This window comes from Cydia fagiglandana, chromosome 17 (assembly GCF_963556715.1).
Source record: "Cydia fagiglandana chromosome 17, ilCydFagi1.1, whole genome shotgun sequence".
Taxonomy (NCBI): Eukaryota; Metazoa; Arthropoda; class Insecta; order Lepidoptera; family Tortricidae; genus Cydia; species Cydia fagiglandana.
The window spans coordinates 4,762,803-4,790,027 of NC_085948.1; the positions used below are offsets into that span (position 1 = coordinate 4,762,803).

At 37.5% G+C, this 27,225-nt stretch overlaps 2 protein-coding genes across 2 annotated transcripts; one reads left to right on the forward strand and one right to left on the reverse strand.

Moving 5' to 3' along the window:
- Positions 1-1,710: 1,710 nt before the first annotated feature.
- Positions 1,711-22,744, forward strand: LOC134672689 (low density lipoprotein receptor adapter protein 1-like). Its single transcript, XM_063530641.1, has 6 exons — positions 1,711-1,918; positions 18,311-18,490; positions 19,184-19,289; positions 21,691-21,850; positions 22,300-22,362; positions 22,623-22,744. Exons 1-6 carry the CDS (start codon positions 1,870-1,872, stop codon positions 22,704-22,706), a joined length of 642 nt encoding a protein of 213 aa, XP_063386711.1. The 5' UTR covers positions 1,711-1,869; the 3' UTR covers positions 22,707-22,744.
- A 1,226-nt stretch (positions 22,745-23,970) lies between these two features.
- Positions 23,971-26,646, reverse strand: LOC134672690 (lysozyme 1-like). The gene is made up of 4 exons (XM_063530642.1): positions 26,283-26,646; positions 25,397-25,573; positions 24,947-25,020; positions 23,971-24,587 (listed from the first exon to the last, which is right to left on the reverse strand). The coding sequence occupies exons 1-4, from the start codon at positions 26,350-26,352 to the stop codon at positions 24,447-24,449; spliced, it is 462 nt and encodes a 153-aa protein (XP_063386712.1). The 5' UTR covers positions 26,353-26,646; the 3' UTR covers positions 23,971-24,446.
- Between the last annotated feature and the right edge of the window lie 579 nt (positions 26,647-27,225).

The window sequence follows — 27,225 nt, forward strand, 5'->3', positions numbered from 1 at the left end:
ATATTAGATATATAAGTCCGTCTATCACATTTTTATATAGGTAATAAATAGTACATTGTGCAACATGGAGCGTACCTAAGTTAAATATTGCAAACGAGAGTAAGTTAAATCAAAGGTTAAATTTATAGACTTACTTATACGATTTATAGACTCGAGTTTGCAATATTATTACGCGCCGAGTTACACACAATGTTTTTCATCACACTTGCGATACAAAATTTAGTTTAAAGACAAAAAAATGTTAATTATGGCACTAGATCCTTCATAACTCCCTAGGGAAAACGATTTTTCAATAACTCCCGCTAAGCCTGCGTGCAATTCCACATTTACTGAGCGAGTGTGATGAAAAGTTCTTAATATAAGTGTACGAAGCCCACGAAGCTTGCCAGCTTCTGTTGGCAACATGTTGACAATTATCATGCAATTATCCATTCGGACGCTAAAATCCACGGGCGGGACTCGAAACCAGATTCGCGTGCAAGAACTCAGAAATTGCATCAGGCGCGATGATAGGTGATTGACAGAGCTTGCATCAGCTCCGTGTGTAAAATTTATTTGAACCATTAAAGATCTTAGTGCGTTGATAGAAGGTATATTATATATATTACTTTGTACACAAGTATTTTACTTAGAACCTTATGAATATACTTGGTTCATATGAGTTAGTGACATAATTAAAAAAAAACTCCCGTGGGAGTAAAATGGTCTTTAGCTCCCACTGCTCAGGCGTGAAATTGCACTCTTACTGCGCAAGTGTAATGAAAATTAATTTATGTAGGTAAACAATTGAGAGTACTTAGACAACAATGCAAGTGTCAAGGTGTTGAACTTACACTTACTTGATAGTACCATATTGCTTTTTGGTTGCAGATTTCAGGATCTAATCGGTAATTCGGAGGATTTCCAGGAGAACTAGAACCAAACCCTATGCACTTACTCACTTTTATTTTATTTTATGGCCACTTAATATTCTTATTTTTGTTTTATTTATGTATTTTTATTTAGGAACATTTTAACACCATTTAACTACACACTTTTTACCATCATATTTACCTAACTGTAACGTGATCTGGGTTCCGGCAGAATATCAATGCTTTGCTCAAAAGAGCGAAGCATATAGCTGAGTCGGAACCCTTTTGTTTTTGCTGCAATGCACACAGAGTGCAGCAAGTAAACCCATCTTTTCGTGTTTAAGTATTTTTTTATTGTTAATTAAACTCTGTACATATTTTAGTTTTGTTCTGTTTGTAATGTACCTATTTGTAAATTGTGTGTTTTTGCAGCATCCAAATAAACGTTTTATCTATCTATCTATCTATGTATAGTCTTAATCAGTTGTAGAAATTACATATAACAATAATGTGTATAGTCTTATGGGTGCTTCAAATTGTATTCATCAAGAGTCTCTCGTGCCTTGAAACCCTCGCAACGCTCGTGGTTCAATTTTGCAATATTTCGTTTCCTCAGGTATCAATATTAGCACGGGTTAAACAACAACTTTGCTCACTTTAGGCATAAAGTTGCGAAATCACGAACTCCGAACCTCCGGTCTGGAAGCCGTGCGGACATGCACCAGTGCATAACGATACCCTTGGGTTCCTACTACCTACTTACGTTCACATACCTACATATGTACCATGGACTGTGTGAAAACAGTGAAATTACGCACAAGTCCTGATATCTCAGTAGTAGTTCGCTATCATACGTAAACTGGGTAGAGCTCCCGCCGCGCTCATATCGCGAAGGGTAGTCCGAAGCGCGCACGCTTGCACCGCGGGAAAATTAATTTAGAAAAAGTTTTATAAACAGCCAGGATTCACTTTTTCATTTATGTAAATATTTGAGTTGGCAAACTTTTAAAAAGTTAAGATGACGACGTTCATAAGGAAAATGTGGAAAAATCGCTCCAAACATAAAAGTGAGTATTTTTTGTGTACCTATTTAATATTTTTGGTTCATATACACCACATACAAAAAAAAACAAGTTTGGCGTAATCATAATAAATAATCGTAACATGATCATTTTATTGTCTTTTCTGTTTTTTAATATTTTTCTGTTTTACGGACGTTGAAGAATTATTATGTCTACTGCAGTCTAGATTGCGGCAGTGACTTTGGGTCGTACCTATATGTAGGCCATATCACTCCCGAAGTTATTTTGCCTTGTATAAATATTGTGGGCATTTATTTAGTTTCAAGTGTTCTTAACTTTTGAGAACAAAAAATACAAACTAAAACCTAAATCTGTAGATAACCCTTTTTATGGTGGGGTAGCATTACAAACTTTTAGTATTTACTTATCTCCTTAATAGATTTTTAAAACTCCTAAAAACAAGAAAACTATAGTTTCAAAAATATACAAAAATATTAGATAGTACATAACGCGAGCACACTATTTATTTACTTACTAACGGAATTTAACCTCATTATTTAATTTGCATAATAAGTAGCTACCTATATAATTTATTGTGTCTATCGTAAGTGTATGGCGGGTAAGCCTAAACTGAATGCCTACGATCTAAAATCATTTAATTAAAATGTGGTAACATTTAATTGAGTCAAGTCTAGATTTATCAGTTTTATCACCGACTGCTATTTGAGAGATATATCAAAATAGGTAAAAATACCTAGTAAAATTTAGGACCACGGTAAGTGATTTACTATGATTTAATGAAACTATTCCTACCAAATATTTAATTGAGATAAGTTTTCAATTTGTTGGATAGGTTAAGTATTTTTGCATTACATTTGCATATTATGTAGGTACCTATTTTATCATGGTTTCCTTATATAAAATATATATACCTATGTTGATAATTTAATTCCTGAACTTTCGATATAAAAGTTATAAATATAATTTACCGATATGACGACGATTCCTCTATAATTTGCAAATAATATATATATTATTTAAAATTATTTGTATTGAACAATCGCAAAATAGGTACGGTGCACCCAGCTGAAAAGTGCATGCCATCACTTTAGGAGTGAGTTGCATTTACATATGCAATTAATACATAAATAATTTCTTTAATATTATTTCCAATTTTATCTATACTTATCAAACTTGAGCGGCCTAAACAAGACACGCAATTTGAAAAGCTAATTAAGGTGTATTCGGATAATTCCGAATGTCTGATAATTCCGAAATTCAGATGAAAATCACCCAAAATTCCATCATAAGAGACTTATCTCTTTTCGGAATTATCCGACAGTTTTCGACATTCGTAATTACCCGAATACACTTCATGCCATTATATTGCTTACAACGCCTTCCCGTGAAGTAGCTTCAGCAAGTGCAGAATTTGTTCTAAGAGGCGCGTTGATGTCTTTTTTGTTCTATATAGGTATGTACTATGTACAGTCGCCGTCAAATATATCGGAGCGGCCAAGGTGCTCAAAAATATCTGAACACGTACTCTAACGCCTTGACAATAGAGGCGTGTTCAGATATTTGTGAACACCTTGGCCACTCCGATATATCTGATGGCGACTGGACCACCTAAGGTGACTAAGGTACCAATATATAAACGTACTAACATCGAGCGTAGCAACGTAGCTACTAATGTAACGAAACGAACGCTTCGGAGCTTTTACACTCCAACGTCCAACATTTTTAACGAGTTAAACCTACTTAATAACATAACGTCATAATCATACAAATCAGAAAAATATTGGCACTGAATAACTTCGTCCTTCACCCATTTAAATCCCTTCTCACCTTAAAGGCAACGTTTTTTATGTCTTCATTAAACGTCCCCGTTATGGACCACGGCCCTACGCTTATACAGCCAGCTATCTCCGGGTGCAGGTTTCTCTCTAATTACTTAGGAATTAGGAGATCTCGCTGCCTGCCTTACAAGGCGGCTAGAAAAACTAATCCAGGCGGTTTCTGAACGCAACTTGATTTTATAAACCATCCAATGCTCGCTTTTTAAGGCCCCAGTATACAGTGGTCAAAGATGGGCCATTAGAAGCGATCGCCATTGTGTACAAGGCAATGGTATACAATGATAATGAAGGCCAGTCGGGCCATCCGTCCGTTGTCTATCGGTCGGTTTTTTGACACTGCAAAGGAATCGTGGTATAGCGTGGCCTGTGGTGTTCACACAGGTAACCATGGCAGTGGCTTGGCATGGCCCATCGTTAGCCACTGTGTACTGGGACTACTAGACACATCACATATAGCTTCTATCCGACAAAGAGCAACCGGCCGCCCGTATTTCTAGCGAGGACCGATTGACTCACACAAACGATACATTAAAAAAAAAAAACTGTGTACTGGGGCCTTAACGTTCATCTTCTCTAATGGAAGGTGCTAAGGCAACATTGTAAATAGAATTTGAATCACGTGAATTGTGATCACGTGGTGCTTTCCATAGAAAACGAAGTGCCGGACGTTCCGGCCCGGCCCCGGTTCGGTCTAGCGTGAGTCGTCCTTAAACAACAACTTTGCTCCCTTGCAAAACAAATATATAGTGGTTTAATTTTCACGTCAACAATTTACAATGCCATATACCTTTGGTGACCGCGGTCTCGGCCCACATCCGTTCTACGAAGGTGATACATTATTGATTAGACTACATAAAAGAGAGATTGTTCGCCACAAGTTCTTGCGGGGCGGCATTCCAGCTAAAGAGAAAAAAATACATAGAGTGCTCACTCCATACATCAGTTTTAGTACCAAAACGACTATTATTTTCGTAGGTAGTCGACATCTAGCATCGAGTATAGACCGAGGACTCATTTAAGTGGTCGGTCTATAGCGGAGTAATCAATACCTATATATATATACGAGTAAGTACTTAACAATAGATGTTCCGACGACCGAAAAGTCGAATGTTCAAGACGGTTAGGTATAACTTATAATATTTTCAGCTAATATTATATGTTATAACCGGATTAACCGGAACTCTATTTTCAACTCCTACTTTTAATATTAGTAAAGTTGTAAATTGTTGTTCAATAAAATTTTCGTGAGTCGCGACACTAGAGAATTTTAGTATCAAGGAGCGGTACTGATGATTCCGCTACTCGATGCTAGATGGCGACTGCGAAAATAATAGTCGTTTTGGTATCAAAACTCATGTACCTATGGATTGAGCACTCTATTCTTACTGTATTTCTCTATGATGGTGGCATTTTTGTTGGAAAAAATTAATTGAACAAACTAAGACGTAAGAAAGCGGCGTTTAGTTAAAATGGAACATGGAATGTGGAACACTGATTTAAACTTTCACGATTATTAAACATTATCAAACTGCACAACGGGACTTAATCGCGTATTTAAGTTTTAAGAGTTACCTCCGACGTTTCGAGGACGGCGTTGTCCCCGTGGTCTCGGAGAAGACTGGCTCAAGTTGACATCAACATCTTCTAGCCGCGCAGTCTTCTCCGAGACCACGGGGACAACGCCGTCCTCGAAACGTCGGAGGTAAATCTTAAAACTTAAATACGCGATTAAGTCCCGTTGTGCAGTTTGATAATGGAATGTGGAGTCTCTATCGAATTAAAGTGTAAAGCGCTTCACACAACTTACTTTTCAGTAACTAATGACAGGGACGCAACTATACGATAGACAGTAGACATGGTAGAAAACCGGATTTTTCTCTCTCGAGTTTCCTAAATAATTCATATTGCGAGCTCCTGTTGCGAGCTTTGTTTTGTTCAACGTTGGCAATGATGACAATGTTTATTAAGAACCGGTCTTCTCTCTCTATTTTCCTAAATAAAAATTCATATTTACGGCTCCGGTTGCGAGCTTTGTTTTGCTCAACGTTGGCAATGATGACAATTAATGTTTATTAATTAACTTAACGACAATGATGCTAATAATAACTCTTTATAGGGCACAGTTGATATGCGTAAGTTATGCGCAGAGTTAAAATAGGACGTATTGTTTCTTTGCTGTAGGTACCTAGAGTATGCCAATCTGAAGAAAAACAAAAAACCGGACAAGCACGAGCCGGACTCGCCGACCGAGGGTTCCGTACTTTTTAGTATTTTTTGTTATAGCGGCAACAGAAATACATCATCTATGAAAATTTCATTTGTCTAGCTATTACGGTTCATGAGATACAGGCTGGTGACAGACAGAAAGTCGGACAGTGGATTCTTAGTAATAGGGTTCCGTTTTTACCGTTTGGGTACGGAACCCTAAAAACATTATCTTCTCTTTGCGAAAGTTAAGTACCGTATACCTGAAGCTATTATGGTCGGTTCTTACCGACCGTCGACGGCGTGGCTCACTCCGCGATTTCGTCACGTTGCTACAGGTAGCTAAAAGTACATCCGTTCGACCCCAATTTTGGTGTTTGCCATAAGCAGCGCGTGGCTCTGTCGCCACCTAGCGGCCATATCTGTGCTGATCGTGACAGACGCGATTTGTTAGAGAGTGAGTCTTCTGTACCTATATATATATAATAATAATATAATATAAAGCCTTTTATTCAGACAAATTTTACAGTTTAAGAGTTTACATATTATTGTACATAACTTATCAAAATACAGGGTGATTCAGGAGACGTGAGCAGGACTAACACTGCGCATTTCGTAAATTACAAGCAACTGTTTCCTATCAATATTAGTGAGGATAACGTTAATTTTTTAGTCGTATTGAAAAAAAAAGTTATTAATTTATTTACGACATGGATGGTCACCCTAACATTAGAATACTAAACTATCGATATTCTGTGTCAAATTGAATGTCATCACTGTCATCACGGTCTGGTTACTTTTGAAAACTCGTATCTCACTCAGGTTTGACATTTTATTTTCTTCGTAAAAGAGGTTTTATGTTTATTAATTAGGTCTTGTAGGGTGACAATGATAGTAGAGAATTAAAATTGTCCTCACCAAAAAGTTAAAAAATAGGAAAAAGTGTGGTTGTTTCACCTAAATACGATGGTGATCGATCAATTATCAGTTACTGAGTGTGCAGGATTAGTCCTGCTCACGTCTCATGAATCACCCTGTATATAATTTAACTTATTACTATTTCAGACAACATCGGTTTGGTCTGTATGCCGTTTGGCAAAGGCCTCTTCCATCCCATTCCATTTTTCCCTGTCTCTCGCTAGTCTAGTCCACTGTCTCCCTGCGAATTTTACAATTTCGTCTCCCCATCTCATTTTTGGTGGTGCTTGTTTTCTTTTTCTATCTTTCAGGAACCACCATATAATTCTCTTGCTCCATTTCTCTTTGCCTCTGATCATATGTCCTGTCCACCTCCATTTGAGTGATTTAACTTTAATGGTTACATCCTCTACACGTGTTTTAGATCTAATCACTTTATTTCTAATTATATCTCTCAATTTAACTCCAATCATACTTCTTTCCATGGACCTTTGACATACTTGTAGTTTGTTTAGGTTGCTCTTAGTTAAAGTCCAAGTTTGGCTGCCATAGGTTAAGACTGGTAAAATGCATGTATTAAACAGCTTCCTCTTCGTGGCTATTTTAATTTCCTTATTCTTCATTACTTCTCTCAGTGACCAGTACCGTTTCCATGCGTTTGTTGTTCTTCTAGCAATCTCTTTCTCCATCTGGTTATCCATGGATATTGTTTGTCCCAAATATATGTATTCATCGACATACTCGATGGTTTCTTCATTTACCACTATAGGTGTCTTTTTGGAGTTGGTCATTGTTTTTGTTTTTTCTGCATTCATTCGAAGTCCCTAACCTATATATATAGTACAATACTATTATTTATTCTGTGCCGTCGACCGCAAAGATAGTACAGTCAGCATCAATAATATCTGGCCATCCTGGAAATCCTGGAATACTTTTACAAATGGAATAAATAGATATATATGTATCTCTACAGCTCGCGTTCAAAAGTATCTGTCACTGTCTAATTGTTCAACATACACTTACACGTTACTTACTTACGTTGACTTATATCTTTTTGTTAAGCTAATTAGAATTAGAGAATGGTAGATATTTTTGGAGTCTGATCCATTTGCTTTTGATGCTGACTGTACCTACCTAATTGGCTGCCAAGTGGCAGCACCATAATTGTAGACTTTTATTCCCAAATGTATGTTCTTGAATTTGGTTACCAACATAATATGTTCTCATATACCTATTACCAATCTACATTGGGGCAACGTTTGAGGGAGGGAGGTCATGACCCTCGTTCCAGGTCATTCCTGATGCAGAGGCTGTCTATCGCGGTCCAGCGTGGCAACGCGGCGAGCGTGATGGGCACCTTTGCATCTGGAAGGGCGCGGGACGAGTTGTTTGATTGAGTTCTCGGTTGTGGCTTTATTTAGCTTAGTTTTAATTTAGAGTTAATTTATTAATTGATCGAGTGTGTTTAGGTATCTACATTTACGAGTATAATGTTATGCATTTTTAGTATCATTTGGTTAGCTTTAATAATGTGCATGCTCATCGATAGGTGTCAAAGTTTGATTGAAAAGTGAAATCTTGAGCGTTGCGAGAGTTTCAAAGCTAAAGCTCTAGAGCTTTGCTGCTAAGTTAGAATATGTGACACTATTTTTTACTCCACGTGAGGACATATGCCAAATGTACTACGTAAAACTATAAATAATCGAATCTAAATTAACGATAATGTGCAAACATAATCATAAATCATACAAAACAAAAACATAACCAATCTGATAATCATAACATAAATACAGAATGTTCATAATATTATGATTCCAATTTTGTATTATTTGCTCTAAAACAAAATGGAGTTGAAAAGTAAAACGCACTATCTTCATATGGTGCTTGTAAATGAATAATACGTTATATAATTACGTCAGAAAGGACCCTGGACCAATATTCGCATATCAGCTTCTATTTCAGTCATATCAGTATATATCTAGGCCAAAGAGGAGTATTGAGCGCGGGTCAGGGAGCAATATTAGGCGTAGTTCCTCTGACGAGATAATACTTAAACATAAGCTAATTAACAATTAAGAGATAAACATTTGTTTCACTCGTGTTTTGTTATCTTATTACGTCTCGTCTTCCTATTTTATGTCTGGCCAGTCTGACTTGAGTATGCCTGTCCGAATACCTATTGTATGCACGAGTAAGGTAAACTTACTAGTGCTAGATATGCTAATGCCCAATAGATGACACCTTGTTGTCACAATGACTTAAGTTTCAAGATGACATGTACTGGGAGTCTGGGACCGCGTCGAGCACCATGACGTTTACCTTATATAATTTTTTAGGGCTCCATAATAAAATGGCGATGATAGAAAAGACGTAATAAAACTGGCCAATTGCGAGTAGAACTCGCCCACCGAGAGGGTTCCGTACTTTTTAGTATTTGTTGTTATAGCGGAGCAGAAATACGTACATTATCTGTGAAAATTTCAACTGTTCGTGAGATACAGCCTGGTGACAGACGGACGGACGGACGGGTGGACAGCGGAGTCTTAGTAATAGGGTACCGTTTTACCCTTTGGGTACGGAACCCTAGAAACGATAAAAATGTACGTGCGTAATCAAGATGAGGATCTAGGCTTAGCGATGTTATTCGCGCACTGCCCCATACGAATTGAACTCCTCTCCCTCCTACAATTCCTCGGACCTCGTTTGCAGCATAATAGGCAACAATAGTTATTTGTTTTACAAGGGGGCAAAGTTGTTGTTTAACCGCTCGTGCTAATATTGATATCCGAGCAAGCGAAAGATTCCAAAATTGAACCACGAGCGTAGCGAGTGGTTCGAAAAATGGAATCTTGAGCGTTGCGAGGGTTTCAAAGCACGATGGTTAAACAAAATTTGCCCCCGAGTGAAACACAAAATTTTTCACCACACCAACCCGAAGCAAATATAAAATGTAAAATATCAAACAACATCAAACCAAATCAAATCCAAATGAATGTTATTAAATATTTATTATCCAAAATGATCATTTAAAAGTCAATTCTACGAGCAAACATAAGAAAACAACTCAACATTTGCATTTGATTACTTTGCCACACATGTGGATAAAATGCAACTTTGCTATTCGTTTTTGAAGTGCAAATGAATTCTTTCCGAGCTGGTGTGGTGAAAATACATTAACGCTGCGATTTGATAACACTTGAACTATAATTCTAATTGTTAATCGCAATTAATAAGTACCTACTTAACACGATAAGAGAATAATCTTAACCGTTGACCACTGACGTACGTACGTGGTACCTACATCGTGTCGTGACATATATAGGAAGGTACTTAGTTATGTCACAGAATAAATAATAGTACTAGGTACAGAAGACTCACTCTCTAACAAAACGCGTCTGTTACGCTGAGCACAGATATGGCCGCTAGGTGGCGACAGCGCCATGCGCGGTTTATGGCTTTCCCCAAAATTGGGGTGCGAACGGATGTACTTTTAGCTACCTGTAGCAAAGCGACGAAATCGCGGAGTGAGCCACGCGGTTATGTGCATACATCGAGGTTTTCGTTGCGGGAATGTTTTACACTAGTCAAATAACAGGTAAAAACTGTAAAAAAACGATACTAAATATTAACATTCCTAAGAACATTTGGATCTTATTACTACCTACGTTTAATTCGTAGTTTGGTAATTATTTACAGTAATCAAAGTTATAAATATACGAAATAATTCCCATATAACCATTCCAGTCGCAGAATCATCAAAGTGGTAACTAAATGTCAGATGTGTCGTAACAGAGTCCACACAATGTGTGTAGAATTGTTTCGAAACAAAGTGTCGTCGCCGTGTGTACACTTTTCCGTAACAAGGTGTCGACACATTTGTGTGCACTTTGCGTGCGGTTTGCGACTAAATCTGACAGCAAATTTGTGACAGCAAATGTCAATATAAAATACCTCTTGAAAACCAAGGTTTGTCAAACTTCTATTAGTGTCTCGTGTGCTCGTAAGTAATTCTAGTAAGTCATCATGGGCGATGCAAATGATAATAATCGACCAAAACCATATAAACACCCAACACCCGTCAACCTTTTACAGAAAAGTTTTTAAAGAAATGCAATAAGCTACTTAGGTCAGCCAACAAATGCTCAAAAAAGTTGTAGAGGGAAATGCTCGGAACACAATTTTTGACTCTGTAACTTGGTTTGGACAAGTTAGGAGGTGAACATATCAAAAATCCCCGGCCGTAGCCCTTGAGTGGGGGGAAAAGAGGGGGCTTTGAATGTCCCATTTTCCGGTTTTTCGATTATATCTCGGAAACTATGCATCTTAGTGACATGGCCACTTATACAAAATGAAAGTTAATTTAATTTGTTACAAGTTTATTCAGTCAATTTTTTCGATATGTTGAATAGTTTTTGAGATATCCGCTCTTAAAAGTTTATTTAGGGCTCTCAATTTTATCTTGATATATCTACATCAGTGAAGGTGCTAGGCCGTGTATGTATGGTATCGTTTTCGTATAAATCTGGGTTGCTGAATCCATTTAAGGTATCACATTGAAACCATTCCACAAAATTAAAAAAAATCTTTTTAGGGTTCCGTACCTCAAAAGCAAAAAACGGAATCCTTATAGGATCACTCGTGCGTCTGTATGTCTGTCTGTCTGAATACACAAAATAGTTCTTTACCTATAGATGACAGGAAAACCTATTAGAAATGTGCAGTCAAGCGCGAGTCGGACTTAATGTACGGAACCCTTAATACGCGAGTCCGACTCGAACTTGGTCGGTTTTTTTAAACTCCTCTTGACGCTTAACCGCTGAACCGATTTCGTTGAAATTTGGTATAGAAATAGTTTGCGTCCCGGAACAGGACATAGGATAGATCTTATAACCAAAATCATCTTTTGAAGGTGTGAAAAGTGGCGTGGAAATTTGTACGGGAAATCAATAACCGCTGAACCGATTTATATTAATTTTGGGATGGTCTACATCTTTGATTTAGTTAAAAATGATAAAAAAAACTTGACTTCAAACCTAAACTTAAACAGTATTAACTTCAAGAAGTCAATTCTGAATTCCGCCCTACACCTCATTTCACACCTTTGAAGGATGATTTTTGAGATAACTTATTATGTCCTGTCTCGGGACTCAAAATATATGTGTACTAAATTTAAATTAAAACTGTTCAGCAGTTTAAGCGTGAAGAGGAGTTTAAAAGAAAGTAAGTTTATATGTTTTTACTTTGGAATGGTGTCAATGTGATACCATAACTAAATTTGGTACTGCGAATTTATACGAAAACGATACCAAACATGGCCTCGTAGCTTTACTGTTGTAGAAGTCAAAATAAAATTGAGAGCCCTAAATTCTTATTACTTGACCAAACTTGTGTAGAAGGAAAAGGAAAAATAAAAGTCTTCGGCAGGAATATAAGACACAAATATATATATTTTTTTGCGTTACTATTTCAATTATCAAATATAAACATACCTTGATTACATTATTCTAGTGAGATCCTCACAGATAAACAAAAACATTTACTTAAAAAATTACAAGGTCGAAATGTCACGGAACTTGTGAGAGTAATACGTGAAAAATAAAAACTTTTATGACAAAAAAATCTGGACACAATTTAAGAAGCATCCCATTGCATCGAGGAATCATCTGTATTTTTGCCTGTTTCATTACCTCCTCGCTTCTTTTTTTGTCCTTTGTATTCTGTAGCAATTTGTTAGATCTGAAAATAAAGATAACTTGCGTCGTCACGGATGTCGATTTATAGGTTTTAGGGAGTGCAGAATTCGAAAACGATGATCATTTTATAATCCAAGATGGCCGCTACGTATTTTGTCATAAAAGTCGTCATGAATATCGTTTTATAGGTTTTAGGAAGTGCCGATTTCGAAAATGATGACCAGTCTGGAAACCAAGATGTGTGCCGTGTACTTTGTCATAAAAGTCGTCATGGATATCGTTTTATAGGTTTTAGGGAGTGCAGAATTCGAAAATGATGACCATTTTGGATTCCAAGATATCTGCCGTGCACTTTGTTATATAAGCCATCATAGATGTTGATTTATAGGTGTTAGGAAGAGCAGATTTCGAAAATGATGACCATGACCAACAAAACGACATCCATGTCGACTTTTAACTTAGTGCATGGCCGCCATCTTCGATTCCAAAATAGTTATTATTTTCGAAATCTGCGCTCCCTAAAACCTATAAAACGACAGCCAATGACTTTAATGACATACTGCATGGCCGCCATTTTGGATTCCAAAATGGTCATCATTTTCGAAATCAGGGCGCCCTAAAACCTATAAAACGACACCCATGACAACTTTTATGACATAGTGCGTGGCCGCCATTTTGGATTCCAAAATGGCCATCATTTTCGAATTCTGCGTCCCCTAAAACCTACAAAACGACATCCATGACAACTTTTATGACATAGTGCATGGCCGCCATCTTGGTATTCAAAATGATCATCGTTTTCGAAATCTGCGCCCCCTAAAACCTATAAAACGACACCCATGACCACTTTTATGACATAGTGCATGGCCACCATTTTGGAATCCAAAATGGTCATCATTTTCTAAATCTGCGCCCCCCAAAACCTATAAAACGACATCCATGACGACTTTTATGACATAGTGCATGGCCGCCATTTTGGAATCGAAAATGGTTATCGTTTTCGAAATCTGCGCCCCCCAAAACCTATAAAACGACACCCATGACGACTTTTATGACATAGTGCATGGCCACCATTATGGATTTCAAAATGGTCATCATTTTCTAAATCGGGGCCCCCTAAAACCCATAAAACGACATCCATGACGACTTTTATGACATAGTGCATGGCCACCATTATGGATTTCAAAATGGTTATCGTTTTCGAAATCTGCGCCCCCCAAAACCTATAAAACGACACCCATGACGACTTTTATGACATAGTGCATGGCCGCCATTCTGGATTCCAAAATGGTCATCATTTTCTAAAGCGGGGCCCCCTAAAACCTATAAAACGACATCCATGACGACTTTTATGACATAGTGCATGGCCGCCATCTTGGAATCCAAATTGGTCATCGTTTTCGAAATCTGCGCCCCTTAAAACCTATAAAACGACACCCATGACGACTTTTATGACATAGTGCATGGCCACCATTTTGGAATCCAAAATGGTCATCATTTTCTAACTCTGCGCCCCCCAAAACCTATAAAACGACACCCATGACGACTTTTATTACATAGTGCATGGCCGCCATTTTGGATTTCAAAATGGTCATCATTTTCTAAATCGGGGCCCCCTAAAACCTATAAAACGACATCCATGACGACTTTTATGACATAGTGCATGGCCGCCATCTTGGAATCCAAAATGGTCATCATTTTTGAAATCTGCGCCTCCTAAAACCTATAAAACGGCACCCCTGACGACTTTTATGGCATAGTGCATGGCCGCCATTTTGGATTCCAAACTGGTCATCATTTTCAAAATTGGGGCCCCCTAAAACGTATAAAACGACATCCATGACGACTTTTATGACACAGTGCATGGCCGCCATTTTGGATTCCAAAATGGTCATCATTTTCGAAATCGGCACTCCCTAAAACCTATAAATCGACACCCATCTCGACTTTTATGACAAAGTGTTTGGCTACCATCTGCATGCAAGACATTTCTATTATTTTTACGTACAAAAATGGCCCCCTGTCAACTTCCAACCGAGATTTAATCGATAATTTATTCGATTAATGTTCAGATTAATTCAATTTCAATCTATGTTAGGTCTACTAAACTAATCGTGATTAAAATTTGAGGATTAACTTTTTTTATTCCATTAATTAGTCGAATAAACAGTTAATCTATTAAGTCCCATCTCTGACCACGTCATTTTTACACTTTGAGAATATCTGAAAACAAATGAACACAAGGAGCCATTTTGCAAATCCAGTAACTTTGTTATTACTTTTGACAGCGCGTGTCATGTGTCTACACAGAGTCGACACAAAGTCGAAACATTTGCGACTACTTTGTGACTGCAATATTTCTCAGCCTTAAACCATATTTATACATCATAATTAACAAGTTTCGTAGTATGTAAAGCGTTATTTCTGTTATTTAAGTATAGTATACGCATCGAAGTACTAAAAATGCATGAAATAATATATTTATGAACACAAGCACTGAGAAGTAAACAATTTCATTTCCGCCTAAACTAAAACAATGTGGTGGCGCGTTGATTATATTACACTTAGTTTATCAAATCACTCGAGCAGTTTAATTCCCCATAATAATTTAAGTCTTATTGTAATATAAATGCAAACAATATATAATTACGTCTTGTAATCCGTTTTAGAGATGGCGTATTAATGTCACTTATTTTTATTTAACTATTTTTCCATCTGACAGTTTCCATTTGACAGGAACAAAATGAACGAATGAACGAATGATTTTGGCATAAAGTAGTCGCAAACCCGAAACAATGTGTGCACACGGCGACCACACTTTATGTCACTTTGTGTCATGTGTCGACCCTTCCCCATTTCTGGTAACTGTGTCGACACGGCGACGACTCTGCGACTGGAATTGTGACCGAAACAGACGGTGTCGACACAAGATGTGTCTACACCGCGTCGTAACGGCGACTGGAAATGGTTGTATGGGTTCCCACACCGAAAACCCCGATGTATGGATATGTGTCATTTTAAAATGGAGGGCTACATTGAGTTCGTCCGTTTATCCGTTATAAACGAGGTTCGCCTATAATATGTTACTCAGTAAATTCCTAGAAAATCAACGGACTCTAGTTCCAACGATCACTGATACAGGGATATAGTTCGTAGGTTTCTAATAGAGCCCGATGGCTAATCCTATTGTCTATTGTTAAGTTAAACCGCATCAATCTTGATGCGACAAAATGTGCTTTATAAACGTATTTTCGTAGTAATTTTACGTTTATGGTGTCATTTACACTCTTGTTACTGCAATGTATTTGCAGAGTAAGCATGGTGAATGGTCCGACTCAAATTACAGAAAATAAAAAGACTCTATATCTCTCAAGATGTTTTAATTTTTCAAGTTGATTTTCTAGGAATTTACTGAGCAACTTATACTATAGGGCGAACCTCGTATATTATTGGGCGATTTATTGTGCAACAACATACCTTTTAAAATTATTTAAAATGAATCACTCACATACTCGTATTATTGGATCGAAACATGTCTCGAGCTATTCGACTTAGTGAGTGTCCCGTTAAAATAATTTTTCACCACACCAGCTCGGAAAGACTTACTTTGCACTTCAAAAACTAATAGCAAAGTTGCATTTTATTCACATGTGAGGCAAAGTAATCAAGTGCAAATTTTGAGTTGTTTTCTTATGTTTGCTGGTAGAATTGGCCTTTAAATGATGATTTTGGATGATAAATATTTAATAACATTAATTTGGATTTGATTTTGTTTGATATTTTACATTCAATAAATTTTGCGTTTCACTCGGGGACAAATTTTGTTTAACCCTAGTGCTTTGAAACCCTCGCAACGCTCAAGATTCCATTTTCGGACCACTCGCTACGCTCGTGGTTCAATTTTGGAATCTTTCGCTTGCTCGGGTATCAATATTAGCATGAGCGGTTAAACAACAACTTTGCCCCCTTGTAATTGAGTCTCACGGGAGTTTTATTGTTAAAACATACCTATTTTAAAAGTAAATTGACTGTGGCAGCAATTGGATGGTAGGTATGATGCTTAATGCTAATTTGTGCAACTGATTACTCTGATTAGCTATGTCTTACACCAGGAAAATCTCACCAGGTTTTAGCTTACTCTTACCATTAAGCTTTACCGTTAACCTATGATTTTCACTAAAATAATGCCAGCGTAATTTCTGGTCGCTGGATCATTTACTTGATTTACATGGCCACTCCTGTTTGCGAAACTAGATCGATGTAATATCTAGTTAAATGCCTGGAAAATCACGTTTGAAATTATCAGTAATAACCGTCTACGTCCGCTCTATGTGTTTGTCTATTACGGTTAGGTATAAGCTGTTTTATTACAGGGTGGCCCAAAAAATACATTGTCAAATTTTTTTAAGGAATTTTTCTTATTTTCTTACACGTCTTTTATAAATTTTTGTAAACAATTTATAAAACTAAAAGATTCCTTGACAGAAAAAATAGCAATTGCGTGATTAAATCATAATGCACATTGTAAGTAAGATTATTATGGACGTATAAATTAAACATTATAAGTAAAAAGATAACGCACGTGACAATGACCGTTTTATATGCGAAGGGAAATGAACATTACCGAGTAAGGAGAGAGACGTGATTTATTTAAGTGGGTCGTCTACCGACTCGACTTTATTAACTAGGCATTAATTTAATAATTATGTATATCTGATGGATGTGGTGATTTGCTGATTTGCAAAATGCCTGATTGCTTATCGCCGTCTGAAATTAAATGGTAGAGGTTGTCAGTTATTTTGCCATGATATATTTCCTTACGTGACTTTAGTGTAGTGTAGGTACGGAGAAAGATCTGTCTTATAAAAGTTTTCTAGGGCCCACCACGCCCGGTCCAGTTCGCCATATTTAGAACATGACACATCAACCTAGGCAGCTAAACTTGGAACTGAGAATGCTTGTCGAAACTTAGACATAGGTAATTGCAAAATCTTAACCAGGCTAGAGCAAAAAGAGGGCAATTTGGCAAGACTAAATTAAATTACTTGATTAAATTCTTATTCAGTCACGCGGGACATGGAATTATGATCGAGATTATGGAATTTGATTTGATATTTATTAATCGTAATTTAGCTTTAATAGGTATTTAGGTGAAATACTTCATGTTCTTTCGCTACAAAGTTGAGTAGGTATATAATGTATATATAATTAATATTTGCTCTTTTCATTATGAATATTATGAATAGACTTCCATGCAGTAAATCTATTATAGTGGCGTCTAAATATAAATGTTTCTCAAATTATCAGTCTGCTGTTTATAATTCTAGTGCACAGCTAGAATGTGGCGGGTCCACAACTTTGATAAAAACGCGACAAATATTACATTCGTGTGTAGTTAGTTTTAGTTTTGTATTCCTGTTTATGTCTTTTAGTAATTTATATTAATAAATTTTCTTCGTGTAATACATACATTTAAAAAAATATTAATTACGATTTTGAAAAAAAAAACTAAGTAATTCAGATTTTTTTATTTTAATTTGGCTATCGGTACGTACGCCCGTACGGTCTACACGAGGAAAAGTAAACCCCTTTTCTGACGAGAGAAGGTAACAAAAGCTAACGTACTTAGCCAGTTGGCTACCATATGACCACGTCAACTTCTGTCACAACAATGGGACAAACATTGATTAAGTCCTTGATTATTCACAGAACTTTTACGAATCGTTGAAAATATACGATACAAACTTTGCTTTGTGTTCCAGAACTAGAAGAATGGGCGCTAGCAGAATGCGAGGGCGAGAGTTGGTGGCGCGAGGCACGGGAGTCAACTGGAAAAGATGCCTCGGTGGACGTGCGGTACGCCGGTATGGTGCCCGTCGAGCGCGCCGCCTCCGCTCCCGCTACCGCCATCGCTGTCCGCTCCGCTTTACACTCCGCCAAAAGTAAGTCATATTATATTCAGAACTAGAAGAATGGGCGCTAGCAGAATGCGAGGGCGAGAGTTGGTGAAGCGAGTCACGGGAATCAACCAGTAAAAAATGCCTCGGTGGACGTGGAAAGTATGTTTGCTATAATAACTTTAGACCCTGTCCTAAGTTCTTGGTAGAGATCTACGAAATCGGTGTGTTACAGGTACGGCAAGTATGTCATCGTGAACTTGATTGGCGCGAATGAAAGTCAGGAAATCAATCCTAGGGAGACCGAGGTTGGTTGGAATTAAGATAGGCAATCCTTACCTGTTGGCGGGATAAAAACAGCACATCGTTACACAATGGTATCTTTCAAATAAGGATAAATTAAGCCTCGATTATTTTTATTATTTTTTTTATTTTTTTTCAGGTAATTACAACACAATATCTAAGCTTAATTACAAAAGTATCGTTAAACCAGTAAGGTTTGTCTCGATACTCCATCCGCGGTAGATTTTATACAACAATAAAATATCTTTTAACAACAACTTAAGAAACTACTTACATATTCATAACATGCTCAATATAATCTATCATTTAAATTACAACAACCGACCCCACTGCACTGAGCGCTAAATAAATAACATTTTTTCCTTATCCTATTGTTCTGCCGACCGATAAAAACCTTAATAACGCATCTATTTAATCAGCTGAATTTTGTTCCAGCTCTGAACAAAAAGTTGCAGCGAGTGAGCCTGGACATTAGCTCAAAGGGCATCGTGGTAACTGACGCCGACTCTCACGACAATGTGCTCAGCATATCCATCTACAGGTACATACTATATTACATTTTGACCGAGGCGTCTGACATGTCATTTTGTATGCCGGCTGATCAGTGATCTCGTGGTGCTTTCAATAGAAAACGAAGCGCCGGAAGCTCCGGCCCGGCCCCATCCCGGTCTAGCGTGTGTCCTCTTTTATCCACATTCGCGAGCAGCGTTCGATCACATTGACTTGTAAATAACTAGCCCCCACATCAATAACGTAACAATAATGTACGATAAATACAAGCTAAGATAATTAAGCAGTTCATTACTGTCTGCTTTGATTGTTATAAAACAATCTTTTAATTACCAATCGCATCCAGAGACACCCGGCGATATCACGGAATCGACCCCGTTCTGACTTCAAGTCCAATTGCTATTATTATTCAAGGAAAAACAGTTGAGTTTATTGACCAAGAAGATATGGTTTTTTGTGAGGTTAACGATCGCGCTATCAAGGAAAGGAATTGCGCAAGACGAGAAATTATCAATCGCCTTTATCACTGCGTCTTTCATTTCATTTCATTTCATTTCATTTATTTATTGCATTCCATGGTATTTACAGATGGTAATTTAAATTGAATTGTACAACATGGACCCTGAATAGGGTATGGCAAGTTAACCTTAATAGCTAAATACTTAAAGTTACCTTACAAAACATATTACACGTATTGCTTAATTAGTTAGTTTCATCATAGTAAATAATAATTATGGAATCTATTTAACACTAATAATAATCAATACGAATTTAAATGCTATACTTGTTTTTATAATGCAATGATGTCAAATATTAATAATCAAATTTAAGCTGTCGTGAATCATACTAACACTAAGCGATACAATAACTAATTATGTCAATTCATTTATAATAATAATAGTGTCAATTTATTTATAATAATAATAATGTCAATTCATTTATAAAATAATAATTCATTTAATCATTCCATTACATTGAGACAAAGTTATCGGTTTCAGTAAAATTAATTCTCAGTCATTATCACTACGAGTATTGTCAGATGCCATAAATTCCTGATAAGAATAAAATGATTTATCAATTAACCACGTTTTCAGTTTATTTCGGAACATATTATAAGTTTCAACGTCTTTAATAGAATCAGGGATTTTATTATATATTTTTATCGACTGGTAATGGGGCCCGTTTTTATACATAGTTAATTTAGGTTCAGGGAGAACTAGTTGTCTATTTCGACGCGCGCTTTTAACATACTGGAAGTTGGATATGTGTTTTCTTACAAATAGTCCAGCCTCCAGTATGTAAATACATGGTAAGGTTAGAAGCTTTAGGTTAATAAAGTGTGGTCGGCAGCTTTCTGGTTGTCGGATGTTAGCTATAACGCGTACGCATTTTTTTTGTGCTATAAAGAGATCTTCGACGTCTGGGCTATTCCCCCATAAGACTACCCCATACCGCAACCATGCATAGGCATATGCATAATATGCCGAGAGTGCACATTCTACGTTAGTGTTCCTTTTTAATACACTTAACGCAAACAAAAAACGTGATAATTTGTTCCTGACCTCTTCAATATGCGTTTTCCAATTTAAACTCGTGTCAATGTTTAATCCTAGTAGTTTGAAAGAGCTAACCTCTTCGATGCCAAGTTCTTTTGAGGTGGCCGATAAATCTAAATCGTCTTTTTGGTACGGGTGAAATTGAATTAATTTGGTTTTGCTCATATTAAGTTCCAAATTGTGTTCATTTAACCAATTCGTAATTTCTGTTAAGGTTTCATTGATATCTCTTTGGAGAGCTTGCAGAAAATTCTACGGCAAAGAAAGACATTCTTAATCAAACTATCGGACTATCGGACATCGAGGAAAGGTGTGATGTTATAGGACATGGACATAAAATTCCTTATTCGCGCATGGAATGGTTTTAATTACGAATTACACTAAGGGCCAGTTGCACCAACCACATTTTGAGTCATTTGACAGACTGATCATCACTCAACAGAGAACTATGAATTGTTCCATAAGTACCTATAAAATTTTGCGAACGCTTTAACGGTGACAGACAGTTCGGTGCAACCGACCTTAATTCCTTTAGCGAACGGGTAAAGGAGCATTTCACGGGCTGTCCCGCCTGTCCCGTACAAACGCTTTTTGTTTCCTGTGTAGCGACTTTTTTTCGGCATTTAAAGCAAGCAAATATTTTTCTGTACATATTTTTGACCATTTGTCATAAAAAGGAAACTCCTATACCTGCGAATCTTCAGAAAATTCGCGTTTGTACGGGACAGCGGTAAACATTTCATGGAATGCTCCTAAAGGTCATAGCGGATGCACCAATCCTACCACGCTGGAGCTCTTAATATAATTCGAGACCATCCATCAGTTTGGCCAAGACCATCGGAAACCAAGACTAATGACGATTGTCCACTTTTCCAGGATCTCATACTGCTCAGCAGACGCAGCCAACGCTCGTGTGTTCGCGGTGGTGGAGGGGCGCGGCTGCGAGCACGTCGCGCACGTGTTCACGTGCCCGCGCAGCCGGCACGCGCGTGCGCTTGCGCTGGCTCTTGCGCACGCCTTTAACGACGCCTATCAGGTAATAACGACAAGGATTATCAGGTAATGGCCACGCGCTGGGTGGACAGAATAACGTTGTCTTGGACATTATAGACTAGTATGCACCGGGCCCAAGAGCAAGAGCGGCTTGAAGAACTTTGATGAAAAGTGTCCACAATCATCACGACATAAGTCACGTCCCTCAGTCATCAGGATACGATAAAGCAGGTGTCAGGAAACCGTGACTCAAGAGCCGCATGCGGCTCTTAGGAGGTAGGCCGCAAGGCTCTTTAAGTAGCGGCTTCAAACGTATGAAATATTCAAATACCAGAATATTCGAATTGCAAAATCGCTCTGGCGCTCGCGCACGAAAACAACAGAATCAAGTCCCAACTACCAGCAGATACAAACTATGTTGCCTTTAAAATCAACTACTTTAAGATTCAAATAATTTAAAATCACGTTATGTAATCGTTTCTGAAATTTCAGGCATGGCAGAACAATCACCAAGGCAGCTCCTTACAGCGCAACGACAAACGCTCATCACCCTGGGTAATTATTATTTTTTACTTAACAACATTCACTGCCACAAACACGCTTGGTGTGTTCATTTTGTTTTGTATTAAATAATGGGGCCATTGTTACCCAGTTACAAAGTAACTTCAAAGTGACAAAGTAACTTTTGTATATAATAAAGGTTGGGTGGAGCGGTAGAGGTCAGTTTAATGTGTTCTCCGCTCATCATGTAGAAGTCGCTTGTTAGTTAAAATATAAAATTAGATTAGGTACTACATTATCAATATCTGTTCCAGGAGCGGTTTCCTCAAGAGTCCGACGAAGAAGAATTGGAAGACGAACAGTGGCAGGCGCAGGCTCCTTTGGTCACTTTCGCGTGAACTTTCAATAAAGTTTAGGATATATTCGTGCCATCAACAGGCTAAAATTGGTCGTGCTTTTAACGTCTGCCATTGTCGCCCTCACTTTCTGAGAATAAAATAACACGATAGACGACAGAAGTGCAACCATGATACTGTCCATCACTCGCAATAGTCGTAACTGCGATTGGAAAACTCATTCAATTGTTTAATACTATTGTTGCGCGATAAATTCAAAATTCAAAATGATTCTCCAATCGCTGTTCCGTCTGTTATGGGTGATACGGCAGCGCACACGTATTAAAGCATCTATTCGACACACAAAGGCGTAAGGCGTACCTATTTATCAGGCGTTGAGTTTTTCGTATCGATCAGAGAACGTATCAATTTGAAATGTTCGCAAAGACTTAGGTATTAAAGCACGTGACTTTTATTTAGGGACAGGTTCTCAACATAGTAAAATCATGACAGATATCTAACGCGCGTGTCGAATAGATGCCCAAATTAAAATGTAAGCATAATTGCGACTTTTCGTTTGTAAAAAAAAATACAAAAATACAATGTGGTTCAGGCCGACCAAATAATATCTTCGGCTCTTTGTAATTCGTGGAACTGACGATGCCTAGTGCAATGTGCGGTTTTTAAAAGTACATTGCCTATTTTGTGGGCTAAATATTCCAGTGCTCAGCCATGCACAGCCAAAAATAGGTCAGCTTTTCTCGCCTATTTTTGGCTGTAACTAGCAAAGTTTTTGTAATTTTCATGTCACAAAATTTCAATGGTAATTTGACAATTCGTAAACAAAGACGTACCTACCTAAAGTCTACCGATGTTATGTGTTACTGTTAGTACAGCTCACAAATAAATAATTTACATACTATAATTCATATACTTTAGTATGAATGACAAGTGATAAATATGTAGGTATACGGATTCATACGGCGAGAAAATTACTAACATACGGTAAAAATAACAATATGTTAGCAATAACTATACCTTTGTATGTACAGTCGCCATCAGATATATCGGAGCGGCCAAGGTGTTCACAATATCTGAACGCGCACTCTAATGCCTTGACAATAGAGGCGTGTTCAGATATTTGTGAACACCTTGGCTGCTCCGATATATCTGATGGCGACTGTAACCTGTAGGTAGACGAACTACATTCCAAAAACATTCCTCATATTTTCAACCGGTAACATGCTTCATAAAATAACTTACGGTAATAAGGATATTATTAAGAATGTATGTATTATGTAAGTAGGTATAGTAAAACAAGGAAAAAAATTGGTACAATTTATTGCTATTATTTATAAGGTTTAATATAAATATTACGACTGATGTAAGAAAAATATGTTAGAATAAAGTTAATTTAAATATACTTTTGTTTATCTTCTCCTTAGCCCCATTTGCACCATATATTAACCCGGGGTTTACCGGTTAAAGGATGACTCACGTTATACCGGGCCGTGTCCGGGCCGGAGCTTCCGGGGCTTACTTTTCTATGCCATAACAGACGATCACGTGATGATTTCCATACACGACACGGCCCGGTCTAACGTGAGTTATCCTTAAACCTGGAGTTAACATGGCTTACGGTTTAATGCTTCTGATTTCTGAAAATTACACATTTAAGGAATCTGATTTACGTAAGTATTAAACAATTACTTAAAAATATTTGTACGTTCACTTCATCAAAGAAATCTTCTTCAAAAAAGTCTCAAATGCGGCTCAAATATTTTGGCTAATGGTCCAGGTTTGTTAGAAGCGGCACTGGTTAAACAGCGCCAGCCTGCGTCGGCCGAGTGGGTCTGCCTCCAGAGGAGAGTGGCAGGCGCCTCCGCCGTGGTGGTTGATCATCATGTAGTCGAAGCAGTTCGTCACGCCGTCGCCGTTACAGTCCTGAGGGGAAATTCATAATAAATAAATATTTTAGGACACTTTTACACAAATTGTCCTAGCCCCACGGTAAGCTTAAGAAGGCTGTGTGTTGTGGGTACTCAGACAACGATATATACAGGGTGGCCAAAAATATGTGCATTTCCGCTGCCAGGGGGGGTTTTGGGATTATACTGAGTAACTTTTACTATGAGACAAACCCCGAAATCGCGAAAAAAAAATTTAACTTTTTCATAAATACGAAACCACTAGTGAAAGAATTAGACTGGATCATAATATTACTAAGATGCAACATAATGAGAACTGAACAGTAATCTACCTAATACTCGTAAATTATTCATAAGTCCGATTATGTTAGTTACCTTTCCAAACTTCGCCATGTAGCCTTCAATTATCTTTAAAGAACAGTGGTAGTCCCTCGCGCAGTCTTCGAATGCTGCAAAAAACGAGCACGATCACTACAAGTACATGACATCATTAATTTCTAAGTACTCCAAAAACTCGTATTGAGGTTGCGCTAAGGTTGCCGGAATTACTAGATTCAATCTTTCCTCAATTTAACATAGAGTAACATAACATAAGGCTTTATAGCCTTTAACTTTGGATATATGTATTCTTAGGAGAGATGCTAACTTAAGTAACGTCGGCCTTTTGGCCCTGTACCTAAGCAAGAAAGCCAAAATTTATTTAGGGATATTGGGTATTGTCTTTACCATGCTCCCTTAGTCCTTAACTTTGAGAGACGTGTTGTGAAGCTAATTTCTGTGTGATATTTTTGCATAATATAATGACATCAGGGGTATTGTGCTTACCTTCTTCTCTCACGGGATCGTCGTCAGGCAGCGTGGGCTTGCCGGCATCCACCCAGTACACTCTGGATATGTAGAAGGGCCCGCAGTAGCCCTCCGAGCAGGCGTGCGACGTGTTGCAGCCAGCCACATGGCAGAGGCACCGGTAGCAGGCTTCGTTCAAGTTGGAGATGTACACTCCTGGAACCAGATTGTAACAAATAGGTATAAAAAAACTATTAATCTTGTTAGGATGTAGGTAGGGCTCGAATCACATTCCACTGACTTATCAAATACTTTATACAAATATATAAACACTTTCGACTTTGACTTCGATCCTGATAAGCAGTTCGGATCACGATCCTTTACCCTTCACCCTATAAATAAGTAAGAGATGAATTTTATCTTTTCGCAGATTATTTTCTGCTATACCTACTACTACACTGTTGCTAGGGAGGCGACGTACAGGAAAACCATTCTCTGTTCTCCTGAGCTCTGAGCAGTTGTTCGGCAAAAGCTTTTCTCTACCTATACAAAAATTGCTCCACGGAATGGTACCACAACTTGCACCTTATAGGACACATAAAATGCTTATTACATCTATCTTTTCTTCGGACCTTTTGGCTGAAAGGTCCCAAGACAAGTATAGGTATTATGCCAGAGCCTGATAATAAATAAATATGCTAAAAGTTCGCAATGTATGAGTATTAATAGCTACATACAGAAGATTCTTTTAATAATAATGTCAAGTACATTTGATAAGATTAGGTAAATAAATACATACATTAACTAAAGTCCAAGTTGTTTCATTAGATAGGACTAAGATAGTAAAATTATTTAAGAACATTGATTGAAATATGTCGTGAACCGGATGTGATGAACAAATAAACTATATCAGAAAGGCACTTACCAAGAGCGTTGGAACATAACATAACAACCACTAAACACAAATAACACAATATCCTAAAACATAACATCATACCTAAGCTATTTATTAATTTTCTAGAAGAGACGATAGCTCGACCATTTTAGATCAAACCGACGCTTTACTGACTTGTTTATTTCGACAAAAAAACTACATTAATATGTGCGTTTGTTGACGATTGGTATAAAAAACAGTGTAGATAAAAAGTGCTATTTGGCTGGCCTTCTAAACGTCACTATCTCGTGAAGACTAGCCAACAACTGTGGGTTTTCTCGTGCTCGAGTGTTCTACATAAATTATTGTCTGATAGAACACGACCTATTACGTAGTTATCTTCAACTTTAAGTTTGGCTATTATTGAAGCGTAACCAATTAAATAAACTTACGGAAGTATCTACTATCGGGATTAAAAATAGGTAGTACATATTTGTTTTACAAGGGGGCTTTGTTGCGTAACTCCTCGTGCTAATAGCACGATAGATATCCGAGCAAGCGAAAGATCCCAAACTTGAACCACAAGCATAGTGAATTTTTAAATAATGTGGATTCTTCATTGCGAGGATTTCAAGGCCAGAGGGTTAAACAAACTTTGCTACCGAGTGAAAAAACCTCAAAATTAGTATGTAGTTGCATTGCCTCTCTTGTGGATAAAATAAAACTTTCTCATCAGTTTTTTTAAATTATATGTTAATGTAGCTAGTGTAGCCCTTTCATTTGAAAATTAATTTAACGGTTAAATTATAGGGTTAAATTTTAACCTAAAGCGTATAATCGGAATAAAAACTTAAAGGTCTTTCATATAACAATAAAAAAATTGTCGGATAGGTAAACGATTTGTGCGTCATATTTAAATGGCGGATCCACGATTTTGATTCTCTTCCGTTTCCTCGTACTTATTTAATGATTAACGTTTTCGCAATAATAACAT

Bases quoted from the DNA above. Each gene is read 5' to 3' on its own strand.
- LOC134672689 (XM_063530641.1), top strand. From the start codon at position 1,870: ATGACGACGTTCATAAGGAAAATGTGGAAAAATCGCTCCAAACATAAA. The intron at 1,919-18,310 runs GTGAGTATTTTT...TTTGTGTTCCAG, and splicing joins AAATCGCTCCAAACATAAAA to AACTAGAAGAATGGGCGCTA. The intron at 18,491-19,183 runs GTAAGTCATATT...ATTTTGTTCCAG, and splicing joins CGCTTTACACTCCGCCAAAA to CTCTGAACAAAAAGTTGCAG.
- LOC134672690 (XM_063530642.1), bottom strand. From the start codon at position 26,352: ATGATGTTATGTTTTAGGATATTGTGTTATTTGTGTTTAGTGGTTGTT. The intron at 25,574-26,282 runs GTAAGTGCCTTT...ATCTGGTTCCAG, and splicing joins GTTATGTTCCAACGCTCTTG to GAGTGTACATCTCCAACTTG. The intron at 24,588-24,946 runs GTAACTAACATA...ATTTCCCCTCAG, and splicing joins ACATGGCGAAGTTTGGAAAG to GACTGTAACGGCGACGGCGT.